Source organism: Neophocaena asiaeorientalis, unplaced genomic scaffold (genome assembly GCF_003031525.2).
Source record: "Neophocaena asiaeorientalis asiaeorientalis breed wild unplaced genomic scaffold, Neophocaena_asiaeorientalis_V1.1 scaffold418, whole genome shotgun sequence".
Taxonomy (NCBI): domain Eukaryota; kingdom Metazoa; phylum Chordata; class Mammalia; order Artiodactyla; family Phocoenidae; genus Neophocaena; species Neophocaena asiaeorientalis.
In genome coordinates this window covers 1511831-1529984 of record NW_020175731.1, presented here as the reverse complement: position 1 = coordinate 1529984, position 18154 = coordinate 1511831, and the positions used below count along the sequence as shown (strand labels likewise).

At 38.3% G+C, this 18154-nt stretch overlaps 1 protein-coding gene across 6 annotated transcripts in view; it reads left to right on the top strand.

Annotated features, from left to right (window-relative positions):
• Window positions 1–18154, top strand: part of RIC8B (RIC8 guanine nucleotide exchange factor B) — a 116820-nt gene that overhangs the window by 88044 nt on the left and 10622 nt on the right. For 2 of the 6 annotated variants that reach the window (XR_003001389.1, XM_024732159.1), the window contains exon 9: window positions 11087–11206. The exons of 1 other annotated variant lie outside the window; for it this stretch is intronic. Coding sequence is in view for 2 of the 5 variants with exons in the window: in XM_024732159.1 (XP_024587927.1) it covers window positions 11087–11206 (120 nt within the window). In the remaining 3 variants the exon portion in view is untranslated. Of the gene's footprint in view, window positions 1–11086; window positions 11207–14144; window positions 17153–18154 lie in introns of those variants that run through there. 3 more of the 6 variants (XR_003001388.1, XM_024732160.1, XR_003001390.1) reach the window with 3 other exon arrangements.

Genomic DNA, 18154 nt, shown 5'->3' with positions numbered 1-18154 from the left:
CACCACATTACCCTATTTCTTTACATTGCTAATAGAATGCAAAAACTTGGATTAAGATGTTGTTTCATAATTTACCCTACTCTTTTAATGTGGAATCAGTTTTATATTTATATGGTAATTCTCAAATTACTTGAGACATTTTCGCCTCAGTCACCATTATTAACTGGTGTCTCTTCAGAATACCTTGTATCTGAATTTAACCATAGCAAACTCCACGAAACAGCTAGTGTTGCGTGGCTTTAGCACATGCAGCTCCATAGTGACGATTTAACTTAATAGACTAACTCACTGGATCCAAGGCCTTCTGGCTGGCTTACTTACCAAGTAGCTCACTTATGCTAATAATAGCTGGTATTTATTATCTAATATGTGTCAGGTACTGTTCTAAGAACTTTCCTGATATTATCTCGTTTAATCTTTACAGCAAACCTTTGGGCTAGGGTTATCTCATTTAATCTTTACAGCAAACCTTTTGGCTAGGGTTATCCCCATCTTACAGATGAGGAAACTAAAGCTCAGTGGTTTCCAGAACTTGTCTAGGGCACACAGTTCATGAGTCTCCAGAGCTGGTGTGTTTCGAGATTTTTGTTGTTGTTTTTGAGGTAGACAAAGCAGGTTTTACTGTGCTTTTCACTTTGCCTTCTTATTTTGGGGGTAAAATATACATAAAATTTACCATTTTGAGCATACATATCTGTGGCATTATATACATTAATGTGCAACCATCACCACCATCCATCTCCAGAACTTTTCATCTTCCCCAACTGAAACTCTGTATCCATTCCCTCTCCCCACAACCCCTGGTAACTACCATTCTACTTTCTTTCTCTATGAATGTGACTAGGAACCTCATATAAGTGGAATCTAAGAACCTCATATAAGAGAAATCATATACTTGTCCTTCTATGACTGAGTTCACTTGGAATGTCTTTAAGACTCATCCATATTGTAGCATGTGTCAAAATTTCCTTCGTTTTTTAGGCTGAATAACATTCTATTTAATGTATTTACCGCATTTTGTTTATCCATTCTTCCATCAGTGGACACCTGGGTTGTTTCCACCTTTTGGCTGTTGTGAATAATGCTGCTATGAACACGAGTGTACAAATATCTGTCCCTGCTTCAAGAGTCCCTGCTTTAACTTCTTTTGGGTATATAGCCAGGAGTGGAATTGCTGGATCATGTGGTAGTTCTATGTTTAATTTTTTGAGGAACGGCCATGCCATTTTACATTCCCACCAGCAATGCACAAGGGTTCCAGTTTTTCTGCATCCTCTCCAATACTTATTATTTTTCTGGCTTTTTTTTTTTAATCTAATAGCCATCCTAACAGGTGTGAAGTCAAAGCTTGTGTTTTAACTGCTACCATATTCTTCAAAGCCAATCAAAGGGAGAGATGATTTGCCTCTCCCATAATTTCCCTGTTCTTAGAGCATCTATTATCTTTCTTTGATATAACCAAAATAGAAAATGAGAAAATATGTTTTTTATAAACCCTGATATCCCTGAAAGCTAAAAGTTCTATTCAGTTCATTCTAGTTCACAAAAATCTGTTAGGTAATTCTGGCTCTGCCTTCATAATACATTCAGAATCTAATCACCCCTTACTGCCATCACTGCTACCTACTCCAGTCCAAGCTAAACTTTTCTCTCCCTCCAGGATCATTTTAAATAGCTTCCTAACTGGTCTTGTTGCTTCTATCCTTGTCACTCTTCAGTCTGTTCTCAACTCAGTAGCCAACGTGATCCTTATAAAATGTAAGTCAGACATCACTGCTCAAAAACTCTACAATGGCTAAACACCAAAAGTCCCTGTAGTGATGTACACGCACCCTTTCTCACTGTACTCTCACCACACTGGGCTCTTCACTGTTTGTCACGCTCCAGACACACTCTTGCCTGAGGCTCTGCATCACTGACTGCTCCTTCTGCCTGGAATGCCTGTTCTCCAGATAGCTGCATGTCTTATTCCCTCACCTCCTTCATGTCTTTACTCAATTATCATCTTCCTAGTAAAGTCTGTCCTGTTCCCATATTAAAAATTGCCACACTCCTACCTTTACCCCTCCACCTTGCACTTCCTCTTTTTCCTTCATAGCACTTATTACCTTCTAACATACCATATAATTTGCTTATTCATTTAGTCTTTTTTCCCCACTAGAAGATAAACTCCATGAGAGAAATTTTTTTATTCATTGAGAGGGCCCCAAAATAGTGCCTCACATACTGTAGGCACTCAGTAAATTTTTGTTGAATAAATTTTTTTGAGTTATTGAATAAATTTAAGTTGGTCAGCCCCTTCTCAACATTAGGATACCAAGACAGTTGAGGTTCCTGCCCTCATCAAGCTTCACATCTAGTTGGGGAGTGGGGCCAGGGAATGGAATTCAAGAAAACAGGATATGGTAAATTTCCACTCTGCTCTCTTGTTTTTGTGGAGTGGCAGATATTATGGAGAGTTTTTCCTGGAAAGACATTTCTAATTTCATGTGCATATAACGTCTCCTTTCCCACCCCACCTGCCCCCTTCTTCCATGATCTGGCACACAAATGCCTTTTCCTAAAAACCCTGATCCCTTTCCTAGAGGTTACAAATTGTCAGTCCATAGGCTACATTTAGCCCACAAGTAGGTTTTGCTTCACTTGCCTGATGTTGTGTTGGTTATTTGGTTTTATGTTTTTTTGCTTTACATAAGGCTTCTTAAAATAATTTAGAATTCAGATATTTCAGATGAAAATCTGAATTTCTAACTTCTTTTGAAAAAGTGGAAGTTCTGATAACATTAAGCCTGCATTCTCACATGGTAACTGACTGATGGAGCTGAGTGACTGTGACCCCTATCATACCAGGCATAAGCTCCTTTGATTTGATAATGTATCTTTTTTCCTTTTTGAATTTTATTTTTTTACACAGCAGGTTCTTATTAGTTATCCATCTTATACATTATTAGTGTATATGTGTCAATCCCAATCTCCCAATTCATCACACCACCACCACCACCCGCCACTTTCCCGCCTTGGTGTCCATACGTTTGTTCTCTACATCTGTGTCTCAGTTTCTTCCCTGCAAACCAGTTCATCTGTACCATTTTTCTAGATTCCTATATGCGTTAATATACGATATTTGTTTTCCTCTTTCTGACTTACTTCACTCTGTATGACAGTCTCTAGATTCATCCGCATCTCTACAAATGACCCAATTTCATTCCCTTTTATGGCTGAGTCATATTCCATTGCATAAATGTTCTTTATCCACATCTTCTTTATCCATTTATCTGTCAATGGGCATTTAGATTGCTTCCCTGACCTGGCTATTGTAAATAGTGAACATTGGGGTGCAGGTGTCTTTTTGATTTACGGTTTTCTCAGATATAGGCCCAGTAGTGGGATTGCTGGGCTGTATAGTAGTTCTATTTTTATTTTCTTAAGGAATCTCCATACTGCTCTCCATAGTGGCTGTGTCAATTTACATTCCCCCCAACAGTGCAAGAGAGTTCCCTTTTCTCCACACCCTCTCCAGCATTTGTCATTTGTAGATTGTCTGATGATTACCATTCTAACTGGTGTGAGGTGATACCTCATTGTAGTTTTGATTTGCATTTCTCTAATAATTAGTGATGTTGAGCAGCTTTTCATGTGCCTCTTGGCCACCTGTATGTCTTTTTTGGAGAAATGTCTGTTTACGTCTTCTGTCCATTCTGATTGTTTTGCGTATATTGAAGAATCCTTGCATCCCTAGGATAAATCCCACTTGATCATGGTGTATGGTCCTTTTAATGTGCTGTTGCATTCTGTTTGCTAGTATTTTGTTGAGGATTTCTGCATCTATATTCATCAGTGATATTGGTCTGTAATTTTCTTTTTTTGTAGTATCTTTGTCTGGTTTCGGTATCAGGGTGATGATGGTGGCCTCATAGAATGAGTTTGGGAGTGTTCCTTCCTTTGCAGTTGTTTGGAAGAGTTTGAGAAGGATAGGTGTTAGCTATTCTCTGTTTGATAGAATTCACCTGTGAAGCCATCTGTTCCTGGACTTTTGTTTGCTGGAAGATTTTTAATCACAGTTTCAATTTCATTACTTGTGATTGGTCTGTTCATGTTTCCTATTTCTTTCTGGTTCAGTCTTAGAAGGTTATACCTTTCTAAGAATTTGTCCATTTCTTCCAGGTTGTCCATTTTACTGGCATAGAGTTGTTTGTAATAGTCTCTTAGGATGATTTGTATTTCCGCGGTGTCTGTTGTAACTTCTTTTTCATTTCTAATTATACATATATATATTTGTTTGTTTGTTTGTTTTGCTTTTGTTTTTTGCAGTACGCGGGCCTCTCACTGTTCTGGCCTCTCCCGTTGCAGAGCACAGGCTCTGGATGCGCAGGCTCAGAGGCCATGGCTCATGGGCCCAGCCGCTCCACAGCATGTGGGATCTTCCCGGACCAGGGCACGAACCTGTGTCCCCTGCATCGGCAGGCAGACTCTCAACCACTGTGCCACCAGGGAAGCACTCTAATTATATTGATTTGAGTCCTCTCCCTCTTTTTCTTGATGAGTCTGGCTAATGGTTTATCAATTTTGTTTATCTTCTCAAAGAACCAGCTTTTAGTTTTATGGATCTTTGCTATTGTTTTCTTTGTTTCATTTATTTCTGCTCTGATCTTTATGATTGCTTTCCTTCTACTAACTTTGGGTTTTGTTTTTTCTTTTTTCTCTAGTTCTTTTATGTGTAAGGTTAGATTGTTTATTTGAGATGTTTGTTGTTTCTTGAGGTAGGATTGTATTGGTATAAACTTCCCTTCTTAGAACTGCTTTTGCTGCATCCCATAGGTTTTGGATCGTCGTGTTTTCATTGTCATTTGTCTCTAGGTATTTTTTGATTTCCTCTTTGATTTCTTCAGTGATCTCTTGGTTATTTAGTAACGTATTGTTTAGCCTCCATGTGTTTGTGTTTTTTACGTTTTTTTCCCCTGTAATTGATGTCTAATCTCATAGCGTTGTGGTCAGAGAAGATGCTTGATATGATTTCAATTTTCTTAAGTTTACTGAGGCTTGATTTGTGCAGCAAGATGTGATCTATCCTGGAGAATGTTCCATGCACACTTGAGAAGAAAGTGTAATCTGCTGTTTTTGAATGGAATGTCCTATAAATATCGATTAAATCTGTCTGGTCTGTTGTGTCATTTAAAGCTTGTGTTTCCTTATTAATTTTCTGTTTGGATGATCTGTCCATTGGTGTTAGTGAGGTGTCAAAGTACCCCACTATTATTGTGTTACTGTCGATTTCCTCTTTTATAGCTGTTAGCAGTTGCCTTATGTATTGAGGTGCTCCTATGTTGGGTGCATATATATTTATAATTGTTATATCTTGTTCTTGGATTGGTCCTTTGATCATTATGTAGTGTCCTTTTTCTTGTCTCTTGTAACATTCTTTAGTAACATTCTTTAAAGTCTTTTTTATCTGACATGAGTATCGCTACTCCAGCTTTCTTTTGATTTCCATTTGCATGGGATATCTTTTTCCATCCCCTCACTTTCAGTCTGTATGTGTCCCTAGGTCTGAAGTGGGTCTCTTGTAGACAGCATATATATGGGTCTTGTTTTTGTATCCATTCAGCAAGCCTGTGTCTTTTGGTTGGAGCATTTAATCCATTCACGTTTAAGGTAATTATCAATACGTATGTTCTTTTACCATTTTCTTAATTGCTTTGGGATTGTTTTTGTAGGTCCTTTTCTTCTCTTGTGTTTCCCACTTAGAGAAGCTCCTTTAGCGTTTGTTGTAGAGCTGGTTTGGTGGTGCTGAATTCTCTTAGCTTTTGCTTGTGTGAAAATCTTTTGACTTCACCATCAAATCTGAATGAGATCCTTGCTGGGTCGAGTAATCTTTGGTGTAATTTCTTCCCTTTCATCACTTTAAATGTGTCATGCCACTCCCTTCTGGCTTGTCGAGTTTCTACTGAGAAATCAGCTGTTAACCTTATGGGAGTTCCCTTGTATGTTATTTGTCGTTTTTCCCTTGCTGCTTTCAAGAATTTTTCTTTGTCTTTAATTTTTGCCAATTTGATTACTATGTGTCTCAGTGTGTTTCTCCTTGGGTTTATTGTGCCTGGGACTCTCTGGGCTTCCTGGACTTGGGTGGCTATTTCCTTTCCCATGTTAGGGAAGTTTTCGACTATAATCTGTTCAAATATTTTCTCGGGTCCTTTCTCTGTCTTTTCTCCTTCTGGGACCCCTGTAATGCAAATGTTGTTACGTTTAATGTTGTCCCAGAGGTCTCTTAGGCTGTCTTCATTTCTTTTCATTCTTTTTTCTTTATTCTGTTCTGCAACAGTGAATTCCACCATTCTTTCTTCCAGGTCACTTATCCGTTCTTCCGCCTTAGTTATTGTGCCATTGATTCCTTCTAGTGTAGTTTTCATTTCAGTTACTGTATTGTTCATCTCTGTTTGTTTGTTCTTTAATTCTTCTACGTCTTTGTTAAACATTTCTTGTATCTTCTCCATCTTTGCCTCCATTGTTTTTTCGATGTCCTGGATCATCTTCACTCTCATTATTCTGAATTATTTTTCTGGAAGGTTGCCTATCTCCACTTCATTTAGTTGTTTTTCTGGGGTTTTATCTTGTTCCTTCATCTGGTACTTAGCCCTCTGCCTTTTTATCTGGTCTTTCTGTGAATGTGGTTTTTGTTCCATAGGCTGCAGGACTGTAGTCCTTCTTGCTTCTGCTGTCTGCCCTCTGGTGGATGAGGCTATTCTAAGAGGCTTGTGCAGGTTTCCTGATGGGAGGGACTGGTAGTGGGTAGAGCTGGATGTTGCTCTGGTGGGCAGAGCTCAGCAAAACTTTAATCCACTTGACTGCTGATGAGTGGGGCTGGGTTCCCTCCCTGTTGGTTGTTTGGCCTGACATGACCCAACACTGGAGTCTAGCTGGGCTCTCTGGTGGGGCTAATGGCGGACTGTGGGAGGGCTCACGCCAAGGAGTACTTCCCAGAACTTCTGCTGCCAGTGTCCTTGTCCTCACAATGAGACACAGCCACCCCCGCCTCTGCAGGAGACCCACCAACACTAGCAGGTAGGTCTGGTTCAGTCTCCTATGGAGTCACTGCTCCTTCCCCTGGGTCCTGATGCGCACCCTACTTAGTGTGTGCCCTCCAAGAGTGGAGTCCCTGCTTCCCCCAGTCCTGTCCAAGTCCTGCAATCAAATCCCACTAGCCTTCAGAGTCTGATTCTCTAGGAATTCCTCCTCCTGTTGCCAGACCCCCAGGCTGGGAAGCCTGACGTGGGGCTCAGAACCTTCACTCCAGTGGGTGGACTTCTCTGGTATTAAGTGTTCTCCAGTCTGTGAGTCACCCACCCAGCCGTTATGGGATTTGATTTTATTGTGATTGCATCCCTCCTACCGTCTCATTGTGGCTTCTCCTTTGTCTTTGGATGTGGGGTATCTTTTCTGGTGAGTTCCAGTGTCTTCCTGTTGATGATTGTTCAGCAGTTAGTTGTGATTCCCATGCTCTCACAAGAGGGAGTGAGAGCACGTCCTTCTACCCGACCATCTTGAACCAATCCCCTGATAATGTATCTTTTTCCGTTCATCTTATCTGCCTTAGCCTCTGTAGGGACTTGACTTTATAGCCTCTTCGTTAACCAGGGTGCTTTGAGCAAAATTTAATCCACATTTTTTAGAGATAGATGTTAACTTTCATATAGCTCAGGGAACATTTAATAGCTTTTTCTCTTCAGTGAACCAGTGTAGTACTGTTGATGTTGGCCAAATGTAGCAACATTTTGAAGAGCAAGTCTTAATCCTTTTGTCTCCAGCTGCTGTCATATAATGGCCTTATATAATACAAAAGTCTTGGTGACATATCACACATAAGAGTTTGGATACTTCTTGTCACCTAATTGGAAGACATTAAACAGGATTGGAGTGCTGAGAAGATGGGGGAGGGGAGCAGAGACAGGGTGGGAAAAATTATGATAAATATAAAATTATCCAATAAAATATCCACCACAGTTAACAGTTAGTATACTTAAAGTATCTTAGGACTCAGAGTCTTGGAACAAAAAACCAATCCCAGAATTTCAGTGTTAAGATCCTGAAACCTGGAAAGTTAAATCTCAGACTATACTGTTCAAGGTTATAAAGGTGGCAAGTGTTTGTTCAACCAAAAATAGTCTTTTTTTTTTTTTCAAAAGTAGTTTTTTATGAAACCTCACTCTGTTGCTGCAGTGGTGACTCTTTGTTTTCTCTTCCTCTGGGTAGAAGCTACATGAGATTGGTTTGAAGTGGGGAGCTGGAGGGGAGACAGTGTCCAAGTCTGCCTCCTGCCCCCAGAACACTGGCATTTTTCCCATAGGAGAGTAGCATGGTTCAGCAACTTGTGTTTGCTGTGGCTTTGTTTATGTTCTTCTGAGTACTGGGATGGGGGTAGGGGTAGGGGGTGTTTTTTCAAGGAAAAAAGATGAAACCTCAATCCCTGGAGTGATTTTGGGGGGTTGGAATGTTTTACTACAAGGGTAAAGGATGGTAAGTTCTTACTCTGTAAGAGTGAATTTCTGGCTGCTGCTTTCACGCTCAGTGAGCAAAGGATTTTGTGACTTTAGTAGCTAATTTCACAGCAAGACGTTAAATCATTTTAGCAGCAGCGGACTTGAGGTCAGCTTATGGAAAACAGACATCATTTCCACTAAGCCCTTAAAAGAACCAAGAAAAGAATCAAATGTGCCCTGATCCAGGAATGCATGTCCTTTGTGTGCTGTGGTATCCACAATACCACAGAGCTGACCAGTGTGTCCTCCTGACAGACTTTTTCCCTGAGGCACATGATGGGTTGTGCTAATTTCATTACATTCTAAAACAGTGTGTGGATCTGATTTAAGTCACCCTTCCATTGAGCTTGAGGAGAGAAGCCTTCTCTCAAGAGACAGATGAGCATGGTCTAAATAGTTAATACATCTACCTTCCCTTATACTTTCTTCTAAGGCCTTATTGCCTTTGTCTGCTTGGTAAGTGGTATGTGCCTATAATAAGTACCTTTACTTACTTATTTATAAGACTATATGTTTTTTTCTAATTTAGCAGGCAGCAGAAGAGAAACCAGTGAAAATATGTCCCGTCGTTATACACCTAAGCAAATAATAGTATGGGTGGTGGAATTACATTTTCACTGTGGCATTTGGATACTTCTTAAAAACTCCATAGTTCTCAGAAGCCTCGTCTGGGTCCTCTTTGTTCTTGACTTTTGGTGATGACCCCGTTTGGCATTTTTGTTAATGGCCACCAACTAGACGCCTTTTTCTTTTCTTTTATGAGCACCTGAAAAAAGGGAGAGAGACTAGTAGCACACAGTGAATGTCTCAAGTAGGCACTCTGTCCCGGCGGTTCTTAACCTCAATGTGCATCACAATCACCTGGAGAAAAAACCAAAACACATTTAGTTGGTTTCAGGTGAGGCCTGTCTTCCAAGTTTCTCAAGTGATTCCAATGTACAGCCAAGGCTAAGAATCACTGAGAAGCCTATGGGTTTTCAGACTGTTTCCCCAGAGTTCCTGAAAGTGCCTTAGGGGCTGCCTTAAGAGGAAGCAAGTGAGTGCGGGCAAATAGAAGGGATTCTAGGCCTGCACTCTCCTTGGCTGTCCCTATCCCCTTTTCTGCCTGAGCAGTTCCACTTTCATCTATTTCATAAATCAGCTTTCTATGTAGATTTCATTTGTTAAAATAAAAAGGGTGAGGGGTTCCACTGCTTCGAAGGAAAAGGTTTTTTAACCATGGCTCTAGACATAGGTCTTATGAAAGAATGGCAAAACAGATGTTTTAGATCCGGTGTTTAAGGATGGTGAGCATTGAGTCCTTCTGTAAGAATCTGTATGTCAGGCAGCCTCTGAGGAATGTAGAAAAATAAATATTTTTTTGTAACAGATGTACCTAGCCCTTGCTCCAAGTAAGAAAAGCCCTGCTCTGTAAAGAAAGTTAACTTGCCCAAGTAAAAGTCTAAAAGCAGGGCTGGCAAACTAGCCACCAGATGATGTAATTAATCGTGGTGTCTTGGTTTTGGCCCGCATGATTTTTTTTTCCCTGTTTAGACTAGCACTGTTCTCCATTTTACCCTAGTCCTCAATACTCCATGTTATTTATACTTGACCAATTCGCTCATTTGCATATCCTTAAGGCCTGGCCTCTGAAACCATTTGTGTTTGTAGACCCTAGAAAGTAACTTATCAGCGATTTGCCATTTGCAGGGATATTTCATTTGATCATTAAAAACATACTGTGTGTACTTGGTTGGTACAAAATGCTGTAACCTCTTGTCTGCTTCTCCAGAAAGATGTTTAAGCTATAAATATTTGGCAGCCGTTGAAAGAATTATCTTTTATTTCACCTCATCAAAAAAAATAATAATAATGTGGCTTTTAATTAAGAGGATAGTTTTGTTTGGTATTAGAACTTCATACAAAGTTTATGGAACGTATTCATCTTAAGTACTTTATTAAATCTATTTCCAGAAAGCTAGATGGTATACCTGTCTTTTGGTAGGCTAGATTTCATTCCTTTTTTTAATCTAGGTCAGATCAAATCTAATTAAAATTGTTCTTTTGCTTTATCTTTTATTATTTAAACACTCATTGCCTTCTGTGGTCTCACTAATGGACTAATTTCCTGAGATTATAAATGGGCATGCTTTCATTTTCAGATTCCAGCCTCTCTGTCATCATTTTTCCAATTTTTTGACATATTTGTTTTATGCTGTATCACAAAATAGATTTCTCCTTCTCTGAAATCATTTGTCCCTTATATAATTAACGAAGAAGCTGTGCATCCAAGGATATTTATCCTAACGGCACCAATCAAATTTCATATTTTTAAAAAGCAGCCGTGCCTTTAAAAAAAAGTTGGCAAGTTCGCTATCACCCATTTCCCAAAGCAAATTAGCAGGAAAAGTCAATTTAAAAAAATTCCTATAGCAGTTCTATATCATAAAATTGCTATTGCCAATTTTTTGGCTATTATACTCTTTCTTATTATAACTTACAACTTGGACCAGAAAAGTATAGAAAGAGCATAATTTGAAAACATACAGCATAACTTTTTTTTCTTTTTGTAGCATTAATCTTATCACTGGTCATTTAGAGGAACCAATGCCAAACCCCATAGATGAAATGACAGAAGAACAAAAAGAATATGAAGCCATGAAACTTGTCAACATGCTTGATAAACTTTCCAGGTATTGTATTCCCATCCATTTTTTGCTTGGTTTCTAAAAATGTTCTATTTCTTTGTCTCTCTCACTGAGAGTTACCATAGAACAGCAACTCTGGAAATCCATGTTGATTGGAACAGGATGGCCCAGGCAGCAGTAGTTCAGATCTCTCTTGGCTACCATGGTTCTTCTACATGTGCCGCTTATGGATGTGCATTCTTAAACATTTAAACTCTCAAAGCTAGGATAGTAACTACTAGGTCATTGTGATATTTAACCAACTAACCTCCCTGTCTTCAAAAAGATGCTGTGAATTAGGTTCAATGATTTTGCTGCTGCTTGTATTTTTTGTTTTAGTCTGTTTTGGTTTTTGTTCCAAATCATAATGCTTTTTTTTTTTTTTCCCATTTTTGATGTGCAAGTTTGCAGTTCTTTCTTTTTGGATTGCTGCTAAAACCAAGAATTCTAAAATGTCACGCACCCAATAGAAAAAAGTGAAAAGGAATAGCTCAAATGAAGGATTTTCTGAAAGCAGGCACTTGTATTAATTAGGGATTCTAAAAACAATCTCCCCTTCCCTTCTTGCTTCACACCTCCTTCCCCTCCCCAGATAGCCAGTTTTGAAAATAATTAAATATATACTAATAAGCAACTAGTCATCTTGGAGGAGTTATTAGAAGGTATTAATTCCTTTCATACTTGCCTGAATTGCTCAGTTTTCTAGTCGTACATTGAGTCACTGTCTCCTTTAAGCCATCTTGAGTGAGTGCTTCTGTGTGTTGGTGGCAGCTGCCACCAGAAGGTGAATTTCTTCTGGTCATCTCCTCTTTCACAACAGCTATGCAAAGGCTAATATCCCTCAATCAAGAGGAGTAGCAACTAGAATGGGAAAGCCAGAAAGCCAACCATTAAAGGGAAAGGTGTAATAAAGAAACAAGCAGAGGCTAAGAGCACAGCAGGAGGCTTAGAGTAGAAGTGTTCAAAAATAAGAGGAGGCTGACATGGGGAGTGTGACAAGTTAGGGTATTTAGACCCTTTGCAGAGTCTGAGTTTTCACATGATGCTGGTAATGTGGTGGAAGTTACATAGAAGTAAGTAGCTTCATCATCTACAAAGCTAATATGACTAGAATTTAGTTGACTTCCAGTTAGTCCTTTTAAATTTCCATCATTTTCCCAAGAAGGTTAGAATTTACAGCTCACTATGCTCACAGTCTTCAAAAGACATTGTTATCTGTTTGCATATGACATTCTCCATACCTTTGGATAGAATATACATGTTGCTTCCCTGAATGAATTTACAATAAAAGAGAAGATGCTGATAGGACAAACTTATAGGAGGCAGAGTAAAAGGTTCTGAATGAATATATAAAAGAGTTGTACTTCCAAAAGGATCTGAGGTAGCTAATGAAACAGTGCTGTAAGTACAGCAGTTGGGATGAGAACAAACAGAGCCCATCTGGTAGAAGCTGGAGGGGGAAATGTTAACAAGGACCTGAGTATAGCATATTAGTGTGAAGACAGTGAACTAGTTAGGTTGAATAAATTTCATTTTTCATAAATTTCATTTCAATAATATGAGTTCTTAAAAGATAACACAGATGCTATCCAACTGGCCCATTTGCCCTAGATGAGTAAACACCCAGCAGATGCCCAGCTCAATCTGAAGGTGATACTGATTTTCACATGTATAAAGCAGAGCAAATATGTCTTGTGTTGGCTTTGATGGTATGAATTTTGCCATTAAAGTTGAAGCTAAGGCAACTTTGAGAATAGTCCTAAATCACAGACTTTTTTCATGACTTGTGGTGGGATTTTTTACATTGTCTGCCTTTATGTGCTTTCTAACATTTGCTCTCACTAATAACAATCAGTGACAAAACTGTATGGAGATTAGCAGTGGGCATTCCAAAGCAGGAATGCAAAGAATGAAGCCATTCTTTATGTGTCTTATGTGTTTGTCTTAAGTTTCTTCTCTCTTTTCACTGTTGTTTTTGGTTTGGTTTTTTGAGGTTAAAAAGATGCCATAAAGCCAAAGTAGACTAAATTCAGGGAACATTTATTAAGCAGCTGCTCTGTGCAAGGCACTGTGCTAGGAAGATGAGGGAGATTCAGAGGTGAATGTGGTAGTCCGTATCTTTGGAAATGATTACTTCTTATTACTGTGGGATATGGCTGTAATCTGTTCTAGAATACAGAGTATTCTAGAAGGAAGTAATGACAAAATAAGGTCTGTGTTGAACTGTGAGCACCCAGGAAAAGGAGCAGTTCATTCTGTTGGGATAAATCAGGGACTTTCACAGGGAAGGTAGCATTTGTGCTGATCCTTGAAGTTTAAGAGGTATTGAATCGACAAATGGAGAAATGACCATTCATTCTAGGTAGAGGGAAACTTACTCCTGTTAATAAGATAAATCTTTTTTATTCACCTACTGCATCTTTCTTCCAAAGAGCTCAGGTTATTTTATCATTATTTGAGTAATATGTTATCAGATTTATCATTGGGGAAAGCAAGGCCCAAAGAATTGCCCCAAACACTTCCAAGCTAATGACTGGTAAAAATCCATTTCCTTTCACAGTTTACAAAACACTTTCACATACATTGTCTTTCTAGCTAAAGTAAGGCTAAGAACTTCATTTTCCAGAACTCAAGACCTTTGCTCTGTCCACTGTGCTACTGTGTCTGTCTGTCAGAGTCAGTGTTTGCCAGAACATTTCCTAATCACCCTCTTCAGCAGTGTGCTATTGGTTAGTTCCTTCAACTGTCACTCCAAGGGTGTTCCACATCCCACCACGTCTTGCTGTGCCAAGAGTGTACTGTAGCTTTGTCTGATTAACTTTCTTTCCAAAAGTGAAATCATTTTCTCCTGGGCCTGATTTGAAAGGCGTGAGAGTAAAGGATAGGATTGGAGGTGATGTGGCCAATGAATGGACGCTAGACACTTCCTTTTTTCCATCCATAGGAGAGCAGATGTGAACGACCTGCACCAGGATGGTGGTTAGCAACAGTGGCCCGTGCCAAAGCACTTACCAAAGTGATGACTAAGGTTGGTCATACCAAGTACTGTTACTGAGCCTGGTGTAGGGTACAGATGTTATTTACCACCAAAACTGTAAAACCACCAATGCAAAAATTAAAATTACATTTCCATTTTGCCTCCATGCTGGACACAGCCACTGCCTCAAGGTGCTCACCACCTTAGCAGCTTTATCTCAGCTAGACTTTTAAGGATACTGGAGAGATTAGCGCTCAAACATTTCCTTCCCATTGACCACCAACTGACAGTATATTCCAAGTGATTTTTTTTTTTTTAGTAAGGATTGTATTTGTGACAGATGTAGGTAAGGGGATTGGCAATGGACCTAGAGGTCTTAAGAGTTTGAGAATAATTTGAACCCCATAAATCCCATCATGTCTAGCTAGTACAGTGCCTTGTACCCTGTGGTTTCCCCAGTGTGTGATGATGAAATAATGTATAAAGCAGATCGCCAAATCGAAGGTTAATTTTTTGCTCAATAAAATAGCCTACATGGTTTAAAGACTTGAAAGTATACTTTTGTCAGTTCTATTTCTTGGCCAGATGTCATAAAATTCAGGTCTGGAAAGGAATTCTATAAGGTACTTTGGCCCACAACTGGCTAATTTAAATATTGGGGTACCTAACTTCTTTAATATAGAATTATAATTGTAATATTTATCAGACATAAGCATTAAGGCCTGAGGCATGATTATAGAAAGCTTCCTTTGACACTTTTTTTAATGTGAGAACAGAGGTGGAAAAGGGGATGAAAGTTGCCTGCCTCTCCACCTCCTCTTTCCTTTTCTGAATTGGAAAAAAAATAAGCCCCTGCAATTTAAGCGGGAGATTAGAACGGGGATTGTATGTGGTTAAGCAAGTCCAGTGTGGCTAAGACAACTGCATTCACCTCAGCTACAGCACACGAGCCTCATGTAGTGACGTGGCCTCCTCCACAAAAGGGGAGAGAGGATTGACTGGCTTAAGCCTAAGCTAACCAAGGGGAGTAATATTTCAAGTTTCAGTTTTGTTTTGACTTTTCTAATCCCCTTTAGTTTCTTAATTGGAACCAGGACTGATTAACCTTCTACTCTACCCTAACCCCATCACTGTTTAACAAGGTACATTGCCTTTATTGCTTATATATTCTATCAAAATCTTCTAAAATTTACATTTATATAAATAATTGTTTTCCATTTCTTCCTTTTCTTATCTCCTCTTTACCCAATATATATATTTTGCCAGCCTTTGTGTAGTATTTGGGACATGGTGGGACATGGCTTTCTTAATAAATGCAAGTATCAAATATAGTAATAGTTCCCCTTTAATCCAAAGGTGATTTTTAAACTTATGGAAGCTGGGACAGGTAATTTATGACTGAAAAGTAATAACTACCTAATTTTTTTCTTGTAACTAAATTACTTTACTCTACTTACAAAAATAACTGTGATTACTCCCACCTTTATGATGAGTTAATCAAGGAAGTGCTTTTTAGGTACATTTCAGAAATATGATCCAGTCTTTATAGCATTGTGAGACCTATTTAGGTACAAAAGTGTCAAGATCTTAATTGTTTACATCAGAAAATCCTTTAGATCTGCACTGTCCAATATGGTAACCACTACCCATATATAACTATGGCTAGTCTGAATTGGGATGTCCTGTAAGTGTTAAATACTCAGATTTTCAAAGACTCAGTACAAAAAGAGAATGTAAAATAAATATCTCAGTTGTTTAATATGGATTTTATATTGAAATAATTTTTGATATATTGGATTAAACATTATTTTAAAATTAATTTTACCTATTTTTTCTACATGGCTACTAGAACATTTAAGATTACATATATGGCTTACATTGTATTAGATAGCACTGTTCTACATCATTAAAATACACTGCAGTGTTGCTTAGAAGCTTAATTAAGGGAACTTGGATCCAGTTAAACTAATATACCCTTAAAGTGGTAGGGGAGGATTAATTGGAGAAACTGGCTAGACATCTCTTAGTAGGACGTCATGCAAACTTTGTATTGCCTATCAGTAGTCATTGTCCTTTAACTCTGTAGTAGGAATGCCTACTTGGAGCTCTTGGTTTAAGCACTAGGTGAAATGACTTCTGTTTATTAGAGAAACAGCAAAGAAGAATAATCTCCATTGACTATTTGCTCTGAGTAACCCTCCTCCTTTAACTTTTAAGACTTTCTGATTGAGAAGAGCATGTACGAACTTCCATTTCTACTGCTTTATTCAACAGTGTCAGCTGGCATGCTGACCTCTTATTAATATTTATTTTGCTAATTCTGGACAACAGGAAAGAAAGGTTCTGTAGAGAAATTACCAAGAAATAAAGATCACCTTAAGGACAAAACTGAGTTTTATTTTTCTAGCACTATCCCTAACCTCTTTCTCTATATTTTCTTAACCATGCTCTTTAATGTGAGGTGGATAGCAAATTTTTAGAAGCTTTGCATGTGATCTTCTAACAGAAATGAGAATAATGAAAGACTAATATTTATATAGTCCTTTAAAGTTTAAAAAGTACTTCCACTGACTGTTAAAACAGCCCTGTGAATTAGATAGGGCAAGAGATATTTTATTGAGGAGTAAATGGGACCAATGATGAAGTGACTGAACCAAAATCAGGCATCTGGTTAATGACATAGTCAGGATTTGGTTCTTAGTCTTCGTATTCCAGATCTTATGTTATTTTGAAAAATTACCAACAAACAGCTCTCAGATTTGTCAGTCTGATTATTTTTAATAATACACTCTAAATTTTAAATAGATGCAAGCACGAAGACAAAGAGTAAGCATATTTTTTTTTTAAGAGTAAGCATATTTACCTGACAAAAAAATTAAGATTTGGAGGCCATTCATTCCTGCTTTTTCATTCCATAGTTGAGCTCTTCTCAAATATCAAGTCAGGTCCTATGTAGCTTATATCAAAAACAGAAAACAAACAGAAACAACTTCATATGAAGGAAACCAGTAAAACTGCTATGATTCTATGTTAATAAAGTCTTTTAATTATTTTGAAAATAGAATGATTATAGGTATTCTAACAAATTCTTACATTCAGTGTGATCATATTAAGAAAATTAACTTTAGAAAGACTTCCTTATTTACAGGACTGTTGCCTGTTTAGGCAGCTCCCAAAGTGGAAGGACATGGTGTAGATAACATGCCATATCCATTTGTCTTGGGAATGATATTTTTATGTTACGTATTTTACCTTCCCAACTGTACCCAATCCCAAAGCATAATGGTGAGGCTGAGGGAAGGATCTCAGAAATGTTTTTGAAAAATGCAGCTTGAAGACCTCAAATTTGGTATAGAAAAGTCACCACACCTCTCCTGCCTACTGGGTTAGTGGCTTAGTGAAAGAACAGTAAAACCAACCAGTCAGCACCAGGAAGCCATTAGATGAAAGATTAACTGAAAGATGAAGGACCAGCAAAGGACACTGTTTCATAGTATATAACTGTACATGTTAACCAGTGCCAAAGGTTGTTTTAATTTCTGTGAGGAAAAAAGCGTTAAAAACACTCAAGAATATCACAAGTTATTGGGAAATCCATTGTACTTCAGTGTATATGGACTGTTCCATTGATGCTGAAATCTTGAAATAAGATGCACTCTCAGACTTGGAATTATAGCAAAGATTACAGAGCTTCTTTCCCCGGGCTCTCACAGGCTCCATTACTGCAGGCACTTTTGGAAAAGCTCTGTTAATTAAAATGCTTTATTTATATACTAATTTTCATCCTATCTTTCAAATGTGAAAGGGAATTAAATATGAAATGGCTAATTTTAAATGCCAGGGTTCTTTTTTTTCCAAGCCAACCTTACATTAAGAACAGGAATCCCTGTGCCAAAGAAATGGTTCCCAATTATCCCATCATGGGTTTTGTTATACATTGTACAGAAGTCAACAAAACAAGTAGGTAACAGGACCTG